We start from the raw sequence: 21,222 nt of genomic DNA, 5'->3' as shown, positions 1-21,222 counted from the left end.
TATTTTCTAAAACGTCAGCTAGGGTTGGAAGTATAGTCTGTAGTCATGAAAACTGATCAGCTTACAATGGAAGGATTACCACTGTCCCGCTAGTAACGTGGTGCTCCCACTCGAGGTGGCACATGACACCTCGAGTTATTTCCTTTTCTCTGGAAGTCAGCTCTGTTGTCGTCCCTAATCTTTCTTAGTCATATTTGTAGACTCCTCTTTCACCAGCATCTCCTTAAACATGTATGTCCGCCAGGGTTCGATCCTTGGTTGTCCTCCCTTAGCATGTCTTCCCTGGGTCTGAACTTAATGGACGTTAATTGTCACATGCACCATAATGACTGGATCTCTAACACTTACCATGCACAATTATCTTATTCATCTAGTACTTATCACTAATATGTACCCTACCATCACTTCAAACTCAGTAATTTCAAAAGAAATCATCCTTCCTCTTAAAATGGGGCCCTCACCAGTTCCTCTAAATTCCTGCAGAATAGTGCTTCCTTCTACCTTGTTCTACAAAACAGCAGAAAGTCATTTCCCACCCTCTTCCCACCAAAGTGTTTTTCAAATCTCTTGAGTCTGTTCCCTTCTGTCCCTCTGGCAGCTGATTATTTCATTCCCTCATCTGGCATCCTGCAGCTCTTTAGCTTTAAGACTTGCCGTCTGCCTCCAGTCCCATTTCCCTCAAACTGCTCCTCAGCCCTGTCACCAGAATGACTTCCGAAACACTAATCATGTGGCTACTACTTCAAACCTGTCAGTGGCTCTCTAACATCCCACCCTTAGCCCACACTGGGTGCCCTTCTCTGGATCTGCCCTACCGCACCTTTGGCCTTGGACCCTGATGTCTCCTGCGGGTTTTCTTCATTACAGCCACACCTGAACTCTCCGCACTTAGGAACTGAGCAGATCTGGATAAAGTGGATTTTGTTTGTTTTTTAGCTGTCTAGCTATCCAACCCCTTAAAGTTTGCTATCAGAAACTGAGGAACCTAAGAGATTTGGGGTCCAGGGGCACTCTGCTGTTTTAACACCCTTCTACCATTTAATACGATACCTCAGCAGTCATGTCCTAGCATTCCCACTCCCACCTGACTTACCTAGTAGACCTGGCTGTATTTCAGGACCCAGCCTTGTCACAGCCTTTTGGAGGTACCCCTTGAAAAAACCTGTATTTGGTGCTTCTGATGAATCTAGTGCAAGCCTTAATTGTAGCACCTACTGAACTGAATCGCAATTATTTGTTTAGTTGCTTGGTTTCCTACTTAATTATGAGCTCTTAGACACAGGCATATTTATCACTTATCTCATGTATCATTCATTACCTCAGCACTATGCTGAATCAATATTTATTGAATGAAACAATTAGTGACTACTCTGAACTCACAGCTATGGACACAGACACAGTCAATATATTAAGAATACAATAAAGAAAGTTACATAGAAAAATGAACCCTTTACATTTGGAGATGTTTTTAGTTCAGAATTCAGTTAGTTACATTTTTTGGTTCAACAAAAACAGGACCCTTTATTGCATGCTATTATATACACTGATCATACATCCGCGTAAACTCCAGGAGTTTACAGTCAGGTGGAGACAGCACAGGTACATGGGACTGTGATTGCGCTCTGAAAGAACAGCAAGGGTGCAGGTCCAGGGCGGGGAAGGCATCGGCCTACTCTGGACAGTCAGCAAAGGCTCTCCGAGGAGACTGAACAGTGACCAGGACAGGCAGAAAGCTGCTCCAACTAAAAGCTCCAGCATGTGTGACGGCCAGTTCAAGAAAGAGGCTGGCATGGGTGAGGGGCTGAGAGCACAGTGAGTGAGCACAGGGAACACTGTACAACAAGAGATAGGAGGAGGGGAAAGGACCAAACCATGAAGGTCCCTTTACGGCTATGACAGACTTCGGATTTTGTTCTAAATTGTAGAGTGGAAAGCCATTACAGGCTTTATTTAAAATGAGCATCATGATCAGATTGATATTTCAAAAGATAACTAAGGAGAGGGTGCAGAGCAGGGAGATCAGGGAAGAGGAAATTGGTCATTCACTAGACTATGGCGGCCTGGATGATGGTGGTGGAGGCAGAGTCAGAAGAAGTGGAAGCGTAAGAGATTGAAGAGAAAACCTCTGGATGGATGGTAGTGCCATTAACAGAAAAGAGTGAATAAAGAGTAAGTTGAGAGTAGAGAACATTATCAGGAATTGGTTTTGGACACACGGCTTGGGGTATCTGTGAGATAGTGAAGTGTGAGCTGATATCTGAGGCTTGAGCCCAATGGTTGGTTTTTAGCTGGAGAAAACAGGTTTGGGCATCGCTGCCACACAGAGGATATGTAGCGAGTTACAGGTCAGAAGCAAATCAACTAAGAAGAAAATAGAGAAGAGAAAAAAGGAAGGGGATCCAAATGTTTGAGCCCTCAGGTGACAAACATTTACAAGTTAGCAGAGGAACCTGCAAGGCAAACTGAAAAGTGCCAGAGAAGAGGACCAAAAGCAGGTGCATGCAGAATAAGAACGTGTCTCCAGGGGAGGGAGCAGACAGCAGGGCTGGGTGATGCAAAGAGCTCCAATGAACTGAGGAAGGACACAGCCACTGGCTCTGGCCTCTCTGCAGTCTGTCGGCAATCCTGAAGTGAACAGAGGGCAGGAAGCCTAGTGGGACTGTGTGAGGGCGAGAGAGGACATTGGAGAGTTCCATCAGGATGTGCTTAAACACAAATATAATCTCTGTTCATTATTGCTCTGCCCAGTTCCTTGAAACCAGGGAAGAGTTACTGGCTCTTTCCTGACATATTTATAATGGGCTTATCTTAAATCCTAACAGATTAAACCCAAATCAAATGCAGATCCTCAGTTGGACTTCCCCATACAGCATATTTCTGATATGAAAAATAAAGATTACTGTTAGATTAGCCATTCAATGGCAAAGACACGCAATTGTCCATCATGCTAGGAAATTTCCTCTATGGTGCATTACAACGTATTACCTCCTCAAGGTACCTACCCACCCACAGAGAACCACAATGTGCACCCTCATGCCTGCTCAGGCACATCTTCAGGAACATTCCAATGCTTCCCAAAGTGTATCCTGCAGAACGCTATTGCCACAGCAAGAACCGAACGGCTCCACGGCCTCAGGTAACAGAGTCTATGAAATGCTGCACTACACAATGTGCCGCCACCCTCTCACCTAGAAAATGCTCATCATGTTAAAGGTGCTGTCAAGTCCTACAGAACAGAACCTGTTTCACTTTACGAAACTGAAACTTCCCAAATCTGCTTCACTACACTTTCATTTACATGAAACACCTGTTAACCTTCATAAACATTTTGGCAAAATTGTTTCCGCACTTTGGGAAAATGCTGCCCTGCAACGTCTCTGAGAAAATTTCCATTTCTAGGGCACAGAGTTTTGTTTCTAAAGGTCTTCTGGAACATTTAACATAGGACAAAAATCCTTCAATTGACCTTCTTTTTGTTATATTTTAACCCTAGTCTTCTAAATTAACTGTCTCCTTTACCCAACTGGCCAACACTTCTTTCCAAGCACAACTGCCACCTACCTCTCATTCTGTCTGCCCTCTGTCAGCGTCTCAAGGCTGTATTAATAGAATACACATTTCTTGGTTGTAAAGTGCCATACAGAACTATATTTTAATTGTCAGTGTGGATATAAATTTGTGGAGTTTTTTCATTTCCAGTGCATCTTTACAGGTAGCAGTAATAGTCCATGATTATTCTGATAGGAACATAATAGAACATTGTATACATAACATTCAACTACATATAGAACCTCCAGGTGGTTCTAGTCTTTCAGCATTTTAAATAGAGCCATGACCATGTACTTTTTCCTGGAGGGGGAAAAACAATAAAACTCCCCCTTTTAAACATCAATTTAACTTTATCGATTTACTTCCCCACCCCCCCATGCATAATACACAGCTAATAAAGTTAAGCCAGTAACAATCTCTGGAGAAGATCACAGCTAGATGCTCTCTGTTGCTTCACACATAATGAGGGAATACATAATATACATTATCACATTATGAGGGAACAATATAATAGGTTCTACTACATAAGATTCTTGTAAAGAAAGCAGTTAAAGTAGTGCCTGACACTTGATAAGCACTTGATAAAGTTAACTATCATCATTTCCAGGACAAGGCCAAACTCAACCATCTCATTCATTATGAGATGGCCTAGCCACTTCTCTGGATTCAACAGCTGAAGGTGAATCTAACCAGAGGGAAGAGTGGGGAATAGGGAGAGAGGAGAGTGCAATTCTATGGCTGATTCAAGGGTAGTTCAGGTCACTAGGTTGCAAAACTGAAACTAAAATAATACTGCATGTCAACTGTAACTGAAAAAACTTTTACATATTTTAAAAAAACACACATAAAACACACAGAGCAGTTCATGTCCACTGTAGAACTGGCTGGAAACGAGTAGGCAAACAAATGTGCATCTGCACACCACAAGGGTGCGTTTTGGATCCTGAAAACTCCACCTCTGATTTTTAAACAGCTGAAGTTGTGAGGACAGTGTAAGACATTTAAAAGGACTGCTTCCAGAAAGAACAGGAAAAGACGCACAGGATGACCTCTGCCATGTTTGCAGATGCTGGTTACACCCCTGAAAAGTATGGGCAACTAAGGAAATTGTATAGACAGACTAGTTTTCTTTCTTTTGTTGCCTCCCCTTTATGAAATGAAAGAAATCAAAAATATTTACCCAAATTCCTTTTTTCCCCTCCCATATTCTTTACAACCTACCCTGACATTGTGTGTTTCTCTGTTCTTCCACCTTCATTAGCCGATGAAGCGTACTCAGAGCAACTTAATATGAAGCACCATTAAGCACAATTTACACATGGTCTTCTCGCTCCACAGTACCTCCTGCTAGGAAAAGTTAAGTTCCAGGCTATAAGTTACAACAATCCTCAATAAGATTTCACTTTCTGTAACAGCTATATACTTAATTGTCCTCTCTTCGCTGTAAAACTATAGAAGAATTGAGAAAAAATGCATTTATACAAAAATAATTATGTCAACTTATTCTTGGACTTTTAGTCCTATCCTACAGGCACAAAAGATAGTAATATTAGTATTACAAGTTATAAGGTTGGTTACAAACTATACAATGTACACTACTTTAAAATGTAACTTTATAGCTTGGAGTACAATCAACTTCCATAATCTATTTCTTTGCCTGAACATATTTCTGTCTAAAAAAAAAAAAAACCCTGAGATACTCCTACCATTTCTGCTGGTGCCAGATTGCTTCTTCCATGTTGTTGTGATTTACTCTGAAATTTAAATCAGGATTATTTCACTGCTTAAGTTAATTTCCCAAAAGTATTACCTAAATGCTGCCTTTAATTCAATATATCCTAAATTCTAATAATCCCTATATTTAATAAGATGTGAATTATTAAAATAAAAATGGCTGTTTTTCAAGTAAGTGGAAGGGGACTTACCACATGTGGAAGGAGCACTAAGAACATGGACTTAAAGCATAAACAAATTATCTGGAATGTGTCCAGGCTCATACCTCAGTTACACCTTTTCTCTATTGGTTTTGTAAAACATTGTAAAATATCATATATTGACCAATTCTTATTTTTGACTGTAAGTAGGGCTTCCTTACACTAAATACAGTAGAATGACACTTTGATGGCTTCTAATCAGTAGAATCTTTATTTTTGTTTTGTGCCTTGAAACTACAAATTGTAAAAATTTCAGGTTTTTGAGTAATCCTCCTCTTGTGAAGTTCAGTCTGATTGCTGCAAACAGCGAAAACCCAATCAGAGCCAAATCCTGCAAGTAAGGTGAGTGACTAAGAGAGATTATGTAGATTTGGGTAAATTATTAAGAACAGCAATAAATAGGTTATGAAGTCTTGAATTCCTTTATGTGGCACATCAACTGTTTCTCAGGGAAACTCCAAGTACTGAAAAAAAGTTTGAACAACAGAAGTCATTAAAGTAAGTGTCAAAAGAACTAGTACTTATTCTCATTGCTTTCTGGCTTAATATACCTCATATATAGAATACAAGATAGCTGTTCAAAGCTAACTAAAGTACTGCATCAATTATTCAGCACTGTCAGTAAGGTAACAAGCATTACTTTACTAAATAAGTGAAATACTGTATTAATCATTTGGTAACAGTCTGTACAAAACAGATACAGCATACTTCCCCTCCTTCATCAGCAGAGGAGACAAAATGAAAGCGTTCTCTGATGACCTGTTTCTCACGTGGAATCACGCGGTACTAGTTCTGTATCTGCCTCAGAGCACCGTAGCCAAGATTAAGGTCGGGAAACTGCTGAGGCGTACACTGCTGGCGCGTTGCAGGTACTCATTAAAGGGCTACATTAGGGTTACCACCATTTCATGGTGGTTTATGTAGTACCTACTACATACTTCCATGTACCTCGAATGGTACTGAGAAGTGAATCGAGAGAGAACAGTAGCTAATATTGTCAAATGCACAAATGCAGTGCCAAGGGTCTCTCACACACTGTCTCTTAACTCCTTACCATCAGGTTCCCACAACCTGGGGGAAAATGCTCTGGAATGTTTGCTGTGATCTTTCCTCTCCAATTTTATCAACCACATCTTCAAAACTGTTCCCCTTGCTTTCCACAGCAGATCACTGTCGTGACTTCTATCACTGTTCCCAACCAATGCTCATTCCTTTGCTTTCTCTTTGCTCTTTCCATTTCTTTCTATTGGTGACCTTAATCCTGTTTCATAGCTTCAACGATATTTTCAAAGGAAAAAACAAGAATGGATTTTTAGAGATGTAGTCCAATTTCTTTTTATACATAAATTGAAACTAGGAAAAAATGATTTGCCCATGTTGAAGGCCATCCATCAAGGCCAGAGTGACTTCTTCGCTGATACCACTAGTTTAAGACTCTCATCTGGAAATTCTACAATTAAACTACCAGTAGAGTATCATCACCAGCAAACACTCAATATAGCATGTCATCAAAATCAAATAGGACCCCAGACTTGCCTTACATTTCTTACATATCCCCTTACAAAGTCATGCCTCAAATGTTAAAACACACACACACACACACACACAAATACCTAAAAGAATGGACATCGTATTGTTTCTATTTCAGCAAATAGTGTTTTGTTGAACTGTACAATAAATACCTTGTGTTGATTATTTTATAGGATTAAGTTCTGGAAATACTACAAGATCTTTTCAAAAATGAAAGAATACTCAACTTCACAAAATCCATGGAAAATTAACATCCAAATAACCTCAGTTACTTCATCTATAAAATAAGGAAAATAATGGAACTTACCAGGTAAGGCTAAACATGAAATAATATTATTTACTAAAAGCTCATTAAATACTGTATGAGAAGAAGATATAAGATTATCAAAGTGTGTTTTGATAATGAAGTCATTCTTCAAGGTATTGCATGGCATACAAAGTTGAAGAAGACAATTGCTGCCTTCAAGAAGCTCATCGTTGACTTTAACAGCTGTGAAACCCACGTGCTAATCCTGATTCTAGAGATCTGGGAAATGACTCACCAACATAAAAAACAATTGGGAGGTTCTGAAAACACGCTTACCTAACCAAATGAAATGATCATCAATCTGCCAAGTGAATATTAAGATCATAAGTTCATCTATTCCATGAACTTATGTTATTCCTTTACATAACAGGCAGACCAAAACAAAACAAAACAAAACAAAAAAATGGCCCAAATGAAAGAACAGATCAAAGCTCCAGAAAAAATACAACTAAGCAACGAAGAGATAGCCAACCAACCCATCAGATGCACAGTTCAAAACACTAGTAATCAGGAAGCTCACAGAATTAGTTGAATTTGGTCACAAATTAGATGAAAAAATGAAGGCTATGCTAAGAGAAACAAAGGAAAATGTGCAGGGAACCAATAATGATGGGAAGGAAACTGGGACTCAAACCAACGGTGTGGACCAGAAGGAAGAAAGAAACATCCAACCAGAACACAATGAAGAAACAAGAATTCAAAAAAATAAGGAGAGGCTTAAGAACCTCCGGGAAAACTTTAAATGTTCCAACATCCAAATCATAGGGGTACCAGAAGGAGAACAAGAGAGAATAACCAGAAGGAGGAGAACAAATAATGAAGGAGAACTTCTCCGATCTGGCAAAGGAAATAGACTTCCAGGAAGTCCAGGAAGCTCAGAGAGTCCCAAAGAAGCTGGACCCAAGGACGAACACACCAAGGCACATCATAATTACATTACCCAAGATTAAACAGAAGGAGAGAATCTTAAAAGCAGCAAGAGAAAAGGAGACAGTTACCTACAAAGGAGTTACCATAAGACTGTCAGCTGATTTCTCCAAAGAGACCTTACAGGCAAGAAGGGGCTGGAAAGAAGTATTCCAAGTCGTGAAAGGCAAGGACCTACATCCAAGATTGTTCTATCCAGCAACACTTTCATTTAGAATGGAAGGGCAGATAAGTTGTTCCCAGATAAGGTCAAGTTAAAGGAGTTCATCATCACCAAGCCCTTATTATATGAAATGTTAAAGGGATTTATCTAAGAACAAGAACATCAAAAATATGAACAGTAAAAATGACAGCAAACTCAGTTATTAACAACCACACCTAAAACAAAACCAAAAGCAAACTAAGCTAACTAGAACAGGAACAGAACCACAGAAATGGAGATCACATGGAGGGTTATCAACAGGGGAGTGGGAGGGGGGAATAAATAAATAAACAAATGCTTTTTAAAAAATTTCAAAAACTAAAATAAAATTATAAACTGAAGAAAACATAAAAACTAATCCAATACAATTTCAAAGTTCAGGTTAAAAGTTTTAACAAATTTTTTGTTTCAAAATAAAAGGCAAAATTTCTAATAAAACTAGTATATAAGAAACATTAGATTCAGAACAACGGGCTTTCTTCTGAAGTGTACTTTACCAGTAGATTTAAAACTTGCTCAATTCTATATCATTTTGCCTCACAACTGAATTCATGTTTTTCTAAAGTAGCATTCTCTATATGATATACCTAAAATTAAATTATGTTCAGTAACTGTCAACTCTCAAATTCAAGTTCACATAGCTTATCATGTATACATATCACTCTGTATTACACACACACACACACACACGCACTTAGTAGTTTCTTGCCTTCTGTTCTAGTCCAACAAATCTTCTTCAGATGCTCACAGTGCGAGGTAGAGTGTGTTTTCATTGCATAGAAAATTCCTTTGTCTTTTTCTAATTTCTTCCTAAAGTTTATGGGGAAGTTCATTTTTGTTTAAGTAGACCCAGTTATTTTACTATTAGAGAAAAATGAATGCCCCAAATACTTTATTTTTACTGAAAAATTATATGTAACAAAGTATTTCTAAGCTAGATAATGAACAGGTCAGTTATTTTTAGATTTTGTACCTTAATTATGTACTTTGGATCTGATACATATAAATTAACAATGCTAATATTCCCAAGTGATTGCCTTTCATTCTCTCTCTGGAAGCACACTTCTCCTATGACCATTCCTGCCTCTACTCCAGATTATGTACTTAATTTTTGAATTATTGCAATGTTCATGGTCACATTAAATCTACAAAGATATTTTGGAAGGGTAGCATTTATATCAAAGGGCATCTCTAAGGTCACTGTCCTAACACTGAGGAGTATTAATTTTGGGGACAGTCATAATTTTTTCATGCATCCAATGAATGTTATTAGGTAGTTACTGGGTTGGCTACCTGACAGGGTTCAAAGACAGATAATTCATACTTCCAACCTTCAACAAGCTTAAAATCTGATAGAAAAGTTAAAAACCCATAATAAAAAGAGAAAACAAAATAGCAGCAGCAATCAAGCTCAAATCTATGAGCCTATTTCTAGGTACAAAACTCCTAGGCCAACTCTAAAATAAGGTGCCCATGAGAAAAGCAAATCATTGAGGCTCACACTAGTTCCGGATTCTACTAGTCATTTTCCCAGAGTTCTTTCAGAAGCTCTTGCAACAAAGAGAAGATGCAGAGACATGTGCAAACCTGAAAAGTATTGTACAACTCTTTCTAGAGTATGAAAAAAAAGCTAGTACTGAAACCACTTTCTGCCACACATAGATCAATATCTGAAGTCACTGAGTCACTTACATAGTCACTTACTATGTCTGAGAACTTACAAAGACCATTTGGAGTACTAGAATTTTTGTTAAGGCAGCAACATTTGTATAATCTACTGGGAATGTGAGGGAGCACATCTATGCAGATAAATAAAGAGGGTAAATTGTCTTTCCCAGTTAACTCATGTCAGGTCCCTCATGAAAAAGATAATTAGGAAAAAACAAGCAGAACCTAACAAGACTATGGTCTCTTGTCAGTAAGTGGCAAAGAGTAAACCATGAAACATGAAAGTATGTAGAAACACTCATTCTGAATAATCGAATCTCACTGTTGAAAAGCTGTAACACTACATCAATGTATTCATCAGAAATCCTAAACATCTATTTCTTTGTTAAAAAGATAAATATAAAAATAACCTACAACACAGACAGTCTGCTTAGGTTTGGATATCAGGCATCTTCAGAATGATACGGCCTAAACACGCAGGTTTCAGCTCACCTATTTCTTATTTTGGCTTTACATTCCTAAGTTTTTATTTTGTTGTTGTTCACTCTTGTGTGTATTTGTTTTTAAATGGTAGTGATGTTACACATGTAACCTGCCTGAGTGAAAAATAAAAGGAACAGAACCAAAGAACATGGCTGACAGTTACTTTAAATATATGTATTTAACAAAACTTTCACTTTCTACCAAAGCATGGCTTCTTCCAGTGTGTTTCCCCTTTTCGAGATTAAACTCACTTTTTCTATTATAACCATCTACACAAAAAAATCCATTTATGACAAAGTGATGTACTACTCGAACGTAATATCCTCAACACTATTAACTGGGTAATTACTTTGAAAATATTACTACAAATATTTTTCAATGGTGAATAAATAACATTTAAAATCTGGATTGAAATCAAAGCAAGGATGTAAGAACAAAAGAATAGATTATTAATTATTGTGACAAATACAGAATTCATAATTTTAAAATGCAGCTATGAGAGCATGTATAAACTAGGAAAATATAAGATTTTTAAGCACAAGCTAAGCATAAAAATACATCTTTATGTATTTTTAATACATAAACAAGAGAGTTTCATGCAGATTTTTTTCAACAGTATCCAATAATAAAGGTGAAAAGAAACAGTGATGGTTCTATTACATAAATCAGCATTTTTCTATGTTGGCAAAGGAACAACTGAACAACCCAATGGAAAGAATGACATTAATGAGACAAGGAGTGCTAACAGTTAAAACAATTTTCTATTTTCTGTAACTAACACCTGATTCTTACTTTTGCTTTATATTTATAAGGATTTTTGTTCTTAATCTTGTTCTTGTGTGTATTTTTTTAATGATAGTGATGATGTTACACATGTGACTTGCCTGAGTGAGAAATGAAAGGAACAGAACCAAAAGGATCTTCTGGAGGATGGTTATGTGGAGCAGAAAGTGGGTCTACATTCTTATCTGAGGATGCTTTCTCCTTGAGCCTGTCTGCAAAAATAAGATGAAACAAAACAAAAAGTAAAATAAAAACAAAATGGTCTTTAAAAGTTTTTTAAAGTGGTTTACAGTAAAACTTAAAAGTGAAAATTAACAAAGGAACAGCTTACATTAAATTCAGAGTTTATTTTTATAAGTATTCGGAGTAGTCCTGAGTTTCATATACATTTGTTGCTTCAAAGACAAGCTTAACAATGAAATCTCAGGGCTAGATTTCACTAAATGTAATTAACCTAATAACTTGGTTTAGTTTACCTAAACACCAGTTATCTTTAACTTGTAATATATTAGACCTGAATTTAAACCCAGCTTACTAAACAAGAAATATTTGGCAGACTTTCTCCTTAAGTAAATATGGAAAAAATATTACAAACGTTCTCTCATTCATAAAATAAGTAAATCATCTTTCTCAATAGCAATAAAAGGTAATTCACTATATTTCACATTATTGTTCATTTCTCATGTTATTTTGTAGTTATTAAACCATTCACATACACAAAGGTACAAAGATATAGATACCTACTAAATTAAATGCCTTGATGACATAATTTATTCATCCAACAAATTTTTTAGCATTTCTATTGGGCATACAACATCAGAAAAAAAACAAAACAAAACAAACAGATACAATAAGCAACTAAAAAATACAAATGAGGTGTGTTAAAAACAAATAAACCTATAGAGAAAAATGTACCAGTCCCTGCACAGGGTGAAAGGAATTAAGGGAGATACTGATCACCAGGAAGGGTCCTGCGATTCTGTACTTCAGCAAGCTCCCAGGTGATGTGACAGTACTGGTCCAGGGAGCACACTGTTGAGAAGGTGAAACCTAAGAGTCTACAATATATCCTGAATGTACCTGTACTTAATTACTGCTCTGAGCTACTAATTCTTAAATATCTTTATGATAATGGATAGAATAACTAGCTTTTATAGCTAAAACTGCAAAATCCACATGAAACTTCAGGTTTAAATTTTTACTTAAAACTTTGTTGAAGCACTAATAAACATTTTGTTAAGGAAACATATCTGACAATTTCTGCACACACAAAACTCCCAAAACTTAACAGCTAGTTTTCAAATCCAATACTGCAATGGATAACAAGGAAATTTTATTTTAGGTGTTCTTTTTCAAGATATTAACTATATACTCCATTCGGGAAATCAATAACAACTGCTGATTGTACTATGAAAATAGTTTTTTTTAAAGATATTTTGTCATTCAACACTTACTAAAGAGAAGTTAGTCTCAAAATACTGTATTGTGTGCCCATCAAAGGCAATGCAATGTACAGATCACGTATCATTGTAATCTACATTTGAAACCTATATAATTTTATTAACCAATGTCACCCCAATAAATTCAATTAAAAAATTAAATAAAAACAATTTTGAACATTAAAAAAGAGAGAAGTTAGTCTCATAACATATTTCTGAAAAAATAAGACTGGAGAATACATAACCAAGAATCTTTAATTTATTGTAGTGGGAAGCCATAATCATACTGTAAGGAAAGGACCAAAAAAAATCACAGCATCACCCAGGGTACTTGTGGTTACCAATGTTATCAGGCCCTAAGTGCATTTGTAGAGTAACTTTAAAACCACGAACTGTTTCTTGTACCAAAGTCCTAGACTCCCCCATTTGTTCTTCATTTCCCAAATTCTGGTACACAAGAGACAGAGGACAAGGGAAAGCAGGGGCGGGAGGGGGAGGCATGGGGAAGAACAAATGGAGAGACTGTCTCAGAGTGAGAGCCACAGAATATCACTACCCAAGAGCCCTCATTCTTGAAAATAAAGACAGAGTACATAGGTACTTAGGTCTAAATCAGGACCAGACTTCCTTCCTAAACCAACTACATCAATCAAAATTGCCAGGATTCCCATGTAAAAGGTAGTTACCCAGAACCTACCACACACCTAATGAAGCAGAATATCTAGGTGGGTACTTGGGAATCTACAATTTAACATAATCGTCAGGTTTATAAACTACTGTACCAATGGTACCCGGAATATAAAAATGTGAAGTTACCACTAAGATTCTTTAAATCCTCACACTCTGGTGGGTGAATTCACAGTAAATGTACAAATAGCACCACGTAGTAATGATAAGAATACAAACATTATCATATAGGAGTAAACTAATATTTTTACATAGGGGGTCCCCATAACTAAAAATGGTGGAGACACCATTCAATGCAAAGCCCATCTATCCAATTATTTCAAAACAGGTAACAGGATATCTCATTGTTCCACAAAACACAGAATTAATTTTTTCCATGGAAGATTTATAAAAGGTCATTTAGATTTCCAAAGTTTGCATGATAATCCGGCTCCAGGGCACAAAATACAAGATAAATACACATATTTATGTTGTAAATGATCGATTACATACAAATAAAAACTAATGAAATGATATGTAGAGTTACTTTTCAAATACATTGTAACCTCTAAAATATATTTAAGTTCCATTTTCCAATGACTCGTTTTCTTTATATCAAAGCAAAACTTTTGATTTTTTTCAATGTAAGAACTTACCTCTTCCTGCCTTCCCAAAAGAATTGTGTTGGTGAATAAAGGAAGTATCTTTTCAAGAATTTTAATTGACATAGGGTGGCAAAAATTCAGGATTTAAAAATCCTAGAATCAAAGTATATTCCATAAAATCTACTATCAGAAAAATTAATTACTCTAAAACATTAATTCAGTAGCTTATATGAATAATAGCTTGAACAGTCAGGTTAATAAATAAAGTTTAGAAGTATAGTCTTCATCTGATACTTTTGAAACTGTTCTAATACATGAGAAAATTTCTTGTTCTGATCTGAAGGAAACTTAATAGGTCTGAATTAGCTTAAACTGATGAGAGTTAATATTTTACAACAAACTAATTATATATACAGATGTTCATATATATTCTGTGGCTTCACAGAAAAAATAACACATTCAGTAGAATTTGCGAAACAGCCACAGTTTTTAGTTTTTTCTATTCTTTTAGCTTTGATGTAATTTGAAAGAAAAAATAATAAATCCACCACCAACGAAAAATTCCATTAAGTATTATTTTTAATTAACATAGAGCTACACAACTATTTGAACAAATGCAAGTTAAACACTTTCCCAAAGGAAACATCTGTATTCTAATTAGCATTTAATGTGTTAAATATTATGACAATTACATTTCTAAAGTTTACATATTAATCTGGATGTTTTGGTACAATAGACAATAAAAATATAAACTTAAATTTTTAAAAATCTCACTGAGACCAGCTTTATTAATAATGCTCTAATTGATTTAATGTTTTGGTCTTAAATAGGAACAGGTAAAAAATTCAGAACCATAAATAACATTCAGTTACACTACAAGCAAAAGCAAGGAGGATCTGGTTTATTTTAGATGTTAATTCCCTTTGCTACTTGGTATATGGAATCAACTATTTTCTTAAAGATCACTAAAAAATACTTTTTGTTACAATTACTAATATTTTGGGATTTTTAATGTCTCAAAATATGTTATTTTAAAAATTACCATCCGGGTAATACACATAAATGAAGTATTTCCTAGACACCATATCCTTTTTCTTTTCTTTTTTAATAAATAACTATGTACCACTTTAAAAATAAAACCTGAAATAAGAATGTATTATGGTGAACAATAATTAAATGAGCAATGGCTATATTTTTAAGGACCACATATAAAGGTATTCGGTTTCTCACTGGAAAGCTTCTCATAAACCAAATATAAATTATTTCACAAAGGCCTTGGAAAATTGGTGATAAATAACTGCCTGAAGGAGGGAAAAGAAGATTTTGATATGTCAAATACATCAATGATGTATTTATTCATTTTGGGAAAGTTGTTAGAGACACAGAAACCAACAGTAATGACCAACAGTCAACTTTCATTACCACACTGTTAGTTTTCTACAGAAACTCTTAAGTTTCTGGAAAAAGGCTTCAGCCCATCAGTATAGTTTAAAGTTGACCTATAGACTAGATCAAATATTAGCTATCTTACTGCTTATGAATGAAAGAGGTGCTAGAGATGACTGAATATTACAGTTAGCAAAATACTGGGAGGAAGACTTTCTCAATTATATTCTATGCATTACTAATCTTTATAAACTTTATTAAAGACATTTCACCTTTCTTGAACACCATTATTATTACTATCAGTTATCAGAGGGAAAAAAGACATTTTTCTGTATCCCCTTCCTTGCTGTTACCTATCACTCTTGATACTGTGTTTATATACAAAGTCCTTTCTAATTTGGTTTATTATTTGCCAGCTCAGAAAACTGATAGTTTAAATATAATTGTAAATGCTGGTTAAAGGGCAATAACTTCATAGGTAGGAGCCTAAAGACTTATACAGAAGGTGAGAAAAGGGGAAGTGGAGTTTTATCGAATGCCCAGACTCGTTAAAGACATTATCTCATTTCATTTTCTTGAAAACCCTATGAGGTAAAAGCATCATTACACCCAGCTTTTAAATGAGGAAATGAGACAGCAGTTAAGTGACTTGAATGAGATTACAACCTAGTTAAACGGCATTGTCAGGGATCAAAATTCATATTTTCTGGTGCGATGTGCCAGTTTCAGTGCAGCAGCCTGTGACAGCGATTTCTGTAATTCAGGGACCATCCAGGCAGTCTTCCAAATGGATGAGCTGCTCCAAGTCTGACCCTTCACAGAAAGTTCCCCTTGTACTTTCACTTGGACTTAACATCTTGCCATAATTAACACCACAATGAAATCTGAACTCTCTCTACCATACACGTGTGCACAAATACAAACACAAATCGCATGTGTTATCTGACCCTGATGTTGGAAAGCAAATGGCTAGTTAAGAATTTTATAAGCTTAACCAATGTTCATGAAGTTCTGTATACATGAATATTTATATGCCGTTCTTTCCTATATGAAGCAAATAAAACTTGGGTGTCATTACAAATTCTAGGAAGCTTAAAATAACATTTTTATAAGGTCAATATAATGGGAACTCTTTATTCATTCTATAATTTGTTTTTTTCAAAAAGGAGTTTTTTACCCAAGGAGTAAGAAAATACTGAGTTATCAAACCACTGATTACTATCATGGTCAGAAAACATTAAAATGAATATTTTAATTTTTCCTATTGCTTTAAAAATAATCCTATAAATTATAATGTTCTGGTTATCCCCTCTGTCTCCCTGCCAACCCCCCAAAAGAGATACTTTGTTTCCTTTTTTAAAAACCTTACTTTTGAGGTCATTCAATATAAATTGTAGGAAAAATGTCAAAAAAGTTGTGGTTAAAAAAAATTGTAAAACATACATGTAAGATTGGTTTTTACCAAAGTTAACAAACCTTTATTAAAGGCTCAGAACTCATTTTATATCTGCATTTAATCATCAATTTAATTTTTGATAATCACATAACCAATATGTAAAATACAAATTCAAATCCAAACAACTATTCTTACATTAATGTAGGGCATTTAAAATTTTACATAAAATATATACCAATTTGGAACAAAGCATTTCATCTAATAAATGTTCTCATAAGGCCAGTTACCTAAAGCACAATAGAGATTAGGAACAATAACTAGGGACCACTAAGATTTTCTTTTCACGTCCAAAAATGGGTAAAGACACTTGGATGTGCATACACATGTGTACACACACACACACACACCCAGAAACCTGAAAATTACCCACACACTCCAGAAATAAGGTTTTCCCTCCTATTTGGCAACCTCCTCAAAACACCCCACAGGCCTCTTTTCCTGAAAGGAACTCTTCTAATGTGTATGGCGAGGATTAACATATATAATAGGTAGTTTAAGAAAAGGCAACGATTCCAAGTAAAAACAGTGAGATAGCTGATTTAAAGTGGAAAAGAATTTATTTAACTTTTGCCATATCAGGACAACACAGCAGCCCTTTCAGGTCACCGCTCATTAAAAGGGCATCACAAAACATTAACATAATGTAGTGGCCCCTATCTTCTTTCAGGCACTCTCAAAGGGCAATTCAGACTCACATCTTCTACTGAGTGTGCCAGAAACAGCTGCAAAATAATTATTAGTAAGGCAAGATACTAATGTTTCTGTTTTTATTTGAATGTTAATTTTCCATGTTTTAGAGACATTCTGAGCTTAACATTCAAAGATATGCAATATATTCAAATGTTAGGAACCAGTGTATTAGCAGCAATCTTGGGTTTAATAGCTACTAAAAAGCAATTGAGTTCTAGTGCACACAGCATAGTTTGAGAGTATGTAATAAAAGAAGGTGGCCTGATTTTTGCCCTCAAATGCACGAAAAGAATTTTCTATTTACCCCCTTAAAACAGTCTTTGGCCTTGCTGAATAATTATAGAGCTGTTATTTTACTGTGAAGCAAAATAAGCCTTCAAGTGTCCCTTACTTGATCTTAGAAGGTCAAATTCTCTGTCCAACAGTTCTTCTTCTGTTAACTTGGAGAAATTATCCTCTCCAAAAGGATTCCACCCTGACATATCAGGTGGGTTACTGATGTTCTTCTGATTTGTAATATTTGCAACTGCCTCTTTATCAGCAACTGACCTAGAGTAATAATTAAGAGAGAAAAAGAAGAACATTAGAATTGAATTTTTAAATGCCATACTTTATAAATGCTTAGAAAAAGTGGATCTTGTATTATGATGGAGATGGCAGACGAGGACACGGATTGAGGGAAAAACCTCCTGGGATTTGAGCAGGCTCCGTAAGTGCACTAGCTATGTACCCTGAGGTAAGTACCTTAACCTCTCCAAGTCTCAGCCTCATCTATAAAACAGGAGTAACATTGTCTACCTCATAGGATTACTGAGAGGATTAAATGATTTAATGCATGTAAAGCAAAAAGAACAGTGTATGGTAAAAAAAAAAATAATAGTAAATGCTCAATAACTATTAACTATTATTATCATAGTGAACAAGCCTTGAAGGAAAAATCAATAGTCATATCAAACAGTCACCACTTTGAAATAACTACTTAGTAAGGTGATCCTATGTCCTAGTTGAGAAACCACATTAACTTTCCTTTGACAAAAGCATTCTCTATGTAGCTACCAACAAGTGATTAACTGCTAGAATTGCTTTATGAATTAGCTAAATAGAAGAGGGTTATTTTCTATATAATAAATCTTTCATGGTATTTGAAGTCTCTGTAGTCTGAAGCCTGGGACAACTGGTTCTATGAAAGTCATCTAATAGGTCTCTTGGCTTTTAAGAGAAGATGAGAGTCTAAAGACTTCTTAACCTAAGAATCCCTGGGTACCTCTCCCTTCAATCCAGCCTGCAAATATAGCAAGGAATAAGGCAATGTAAGAAAGTTGTCAAGTTCATTTCTAATTGAAATCCAGATTTCCTAATATTGGTAATGGAGGAACAATCTCTATGTGCTTCCAAAGAAGAATCTCTATTTTGCAAGCCTTGACATCCCCTTAAATTCACCTGCCCCTTGGAAACTCACTGCCATTGTCTCCATGTCTTAAGGGGAAGAGAGGGCAAAAGTTGCTTGTTTTATCCCCTAGTCCAAGCCCCCTCAGTATAGCTGACCCAAGAATGAAATTCTTAAATCATCACTGAGAGCTAGAGGTAAACAAACATAGTAATTCCCCAACAAGATTATAAATATAATTCAGTAGAATTCACTCTGAGAATGCACCAACCACCATGGTTTAATTCAGCCTGCCTCCACATAACAGATTCCCATCTCTAACTTCAAAACTATCTTCAAGGACCTTCAAAACTCTAAGAAAAAAGGGCATTCCCCTCCTGCCTGTCAATCCCTTTCACAATATTATGATTCCCTAACTCAATCATCCTCCTCTGTTCCTGGGGTGAATTAATGTATTCTTCTTGGCAGAATGTAACTCAGTGGGGCTGCAGTGGGGGAGGGGTACCCTTAAACAGGTGCTAAAATATGTCTACAAATTCTCTGATACTCCACCCTACCAAGGACAGGACCAAATTCCCTGCCCTTCATTGAGGTCTAGAACCAGTGATTTGATTCTAACAAATGAAATATGGCTGAAAAATGGCCAGTGTTTGACTAGGTCATAAAAGGCACTGGAGGATCCTTCTAACCCTTTCTTTTGGACCACTCATTCTGGGAGAAACCAGAATAATTGATTCCCTGTTCAAAATAGTCTTTGGGTTTACTAAGGAGACTAGCTGGAGAGATTCTCTGGCACAGAACTGAGGCCTCCTGCCCAAAGACGTGAGTGAGCCATCTTATCAACAGACCCTCCGGCACCAGCCAAGCCTTCAGCTTACTGCAGCCACAGCCAACATCGTAACTGCAACCTCATGAGAGGCCCTTCCCTGCATATAACCATGTAACTAAGCCACTCCTAAATTCCTGATCCGAAGAAAGTGTGTGAGATGTCTGTCATTGTTTTAAACCACTAAGTTTTACAATAATTTATTATGTAGCAACAAATAACTAACACACAGGGCGATTTATATCATAAGATAATATATGCATAGATGTTTTAACTATTATTTGAATACAACATGGTAATACTCTCCAATATTCTTACTAAAGCTCTAGTAAAACACAATGGAGGGTGAAATCTTAGCAGAAGATTAAGTCAGAAATAAAATAAAATAATAATGTTCAACAAGACAGTGTGACCCTTTCTCTCTGTCTGAGGAAGTACTTACTTTCCTATCTTCTACTCAAACATCCCTTACACGCTTAGGGCCCAACATTTAAACCCGATTCTCTTCTTCCACTGACTTAGTCATAAGCAGGAGTATTTGCTTACAACCACCTTTTAAATTGTTACAATAGATACCACTCAACATATAATCCTTTGTATAAAGACTGATATTAAATAGGAACAATAATAGTGAAGTAGCACTGAGGCACCAATTGTGGCTGGAACAGTGTTCCTGTGGGAAGTTCTGTGTTCCTGCTGTCAATTTGCCAAGTTTACCATTGGTTCTATCCATCTAATCGTTGCTCCTTTCCTACACCATCCTCCCATCTCCCTCAACACACAACATCACGGGAGTGGAGTAAAAACAAGTCTTAAACACTTACGCAGATATCCAACCCACTACTTCCCAAACTGAGATAATGCAATATAATTTTGATGCTGAAAGTGTTTTTAATTTTAAAATTATACAAAAATTAGAAAAATACTTATCTAACATACCACACTATGACTCCATGAACAATATCACTAGAGATGAGATTTAAGTAGACAGTGCTATGATAATTACATGAGTTAGGGGTATCAGCACCTTGGGTGCTTATGTGTGCCTCAAATCTCTGGATACTCATCTTCCTTAATGACCAATCAGAAGTTTAGATAACGATACTCCACAGAACACTAACATGAATTCTCTCATGAATTTAAAACTCATGACTCCATACTTGTCAGCGACACTTTACTTCCAAAGGTTGTAATCCTTTAGAATACAAAGTATTGTAAAGAATACATAAGTATATGCTGTATCAGAGATTACAGTTTCGTATTTTTTCATTTTCCAACCATATGCACTCAACAAAATTGGCATTTTTGATGCTAGTTAACATCAAAAGAAAAAAATCAATCATCTAATTAATACATCATCTTCATCGGTCTCTTAAACTAAATA

At 36.0% G+C, this 21,222-nt stretch overlaps 1 protein-coding gene across 2 annotated transcripts in view; it reads right to left on the bottom strand.

Annotated features, from left to right (window-relative positions):
- The window catches only part of BMP2K (BMP2 inducible kinase), a 113,310-nt gene that overhangs the window by 5,759 nt on the left and 86,329 nt on the right, over nt 1-21,222 (bottom strand). Inside the window, exons 14-15 of one of the 2 annotated variants that reach the window (XM_024579217.4) lie at nt 18,017-18,174; nt 11,485-11,595 (exon numbers count right to left, since the gene is read on the bottom strand). In XM_024579217.4, coding sequence (XP_024434985.3) covers nt 11,485-11,595; nt 18,017-18,174 — 269 coding nt within the window. The remainder of the gene's footprint in view (nt 1-11,484; nt 11,596-18,016; nt 18,175-21,222) is intronic. The other variant, XM_045184885.3, reaches the window with a different exon arrangement.

This window comes from Desmodus rotundus, chromosome 4 (genome assembly GCF_022682495.2).
Source record: "Desmodus rotundus isolate HL8 chromosome 4, HLdesRot8A.1, whole genome shotgun sequence".
NCBI lineage: Eukaryota > Metazoa > Chordata > Mammalia > Chiroptera > Phyllostomidae > Desmodus > Desmodus rotundus.
Note: the sequence above shows the minus strand (reverse complement) of the source record. Positions and strands in the feature narration are given on the sequence as shown.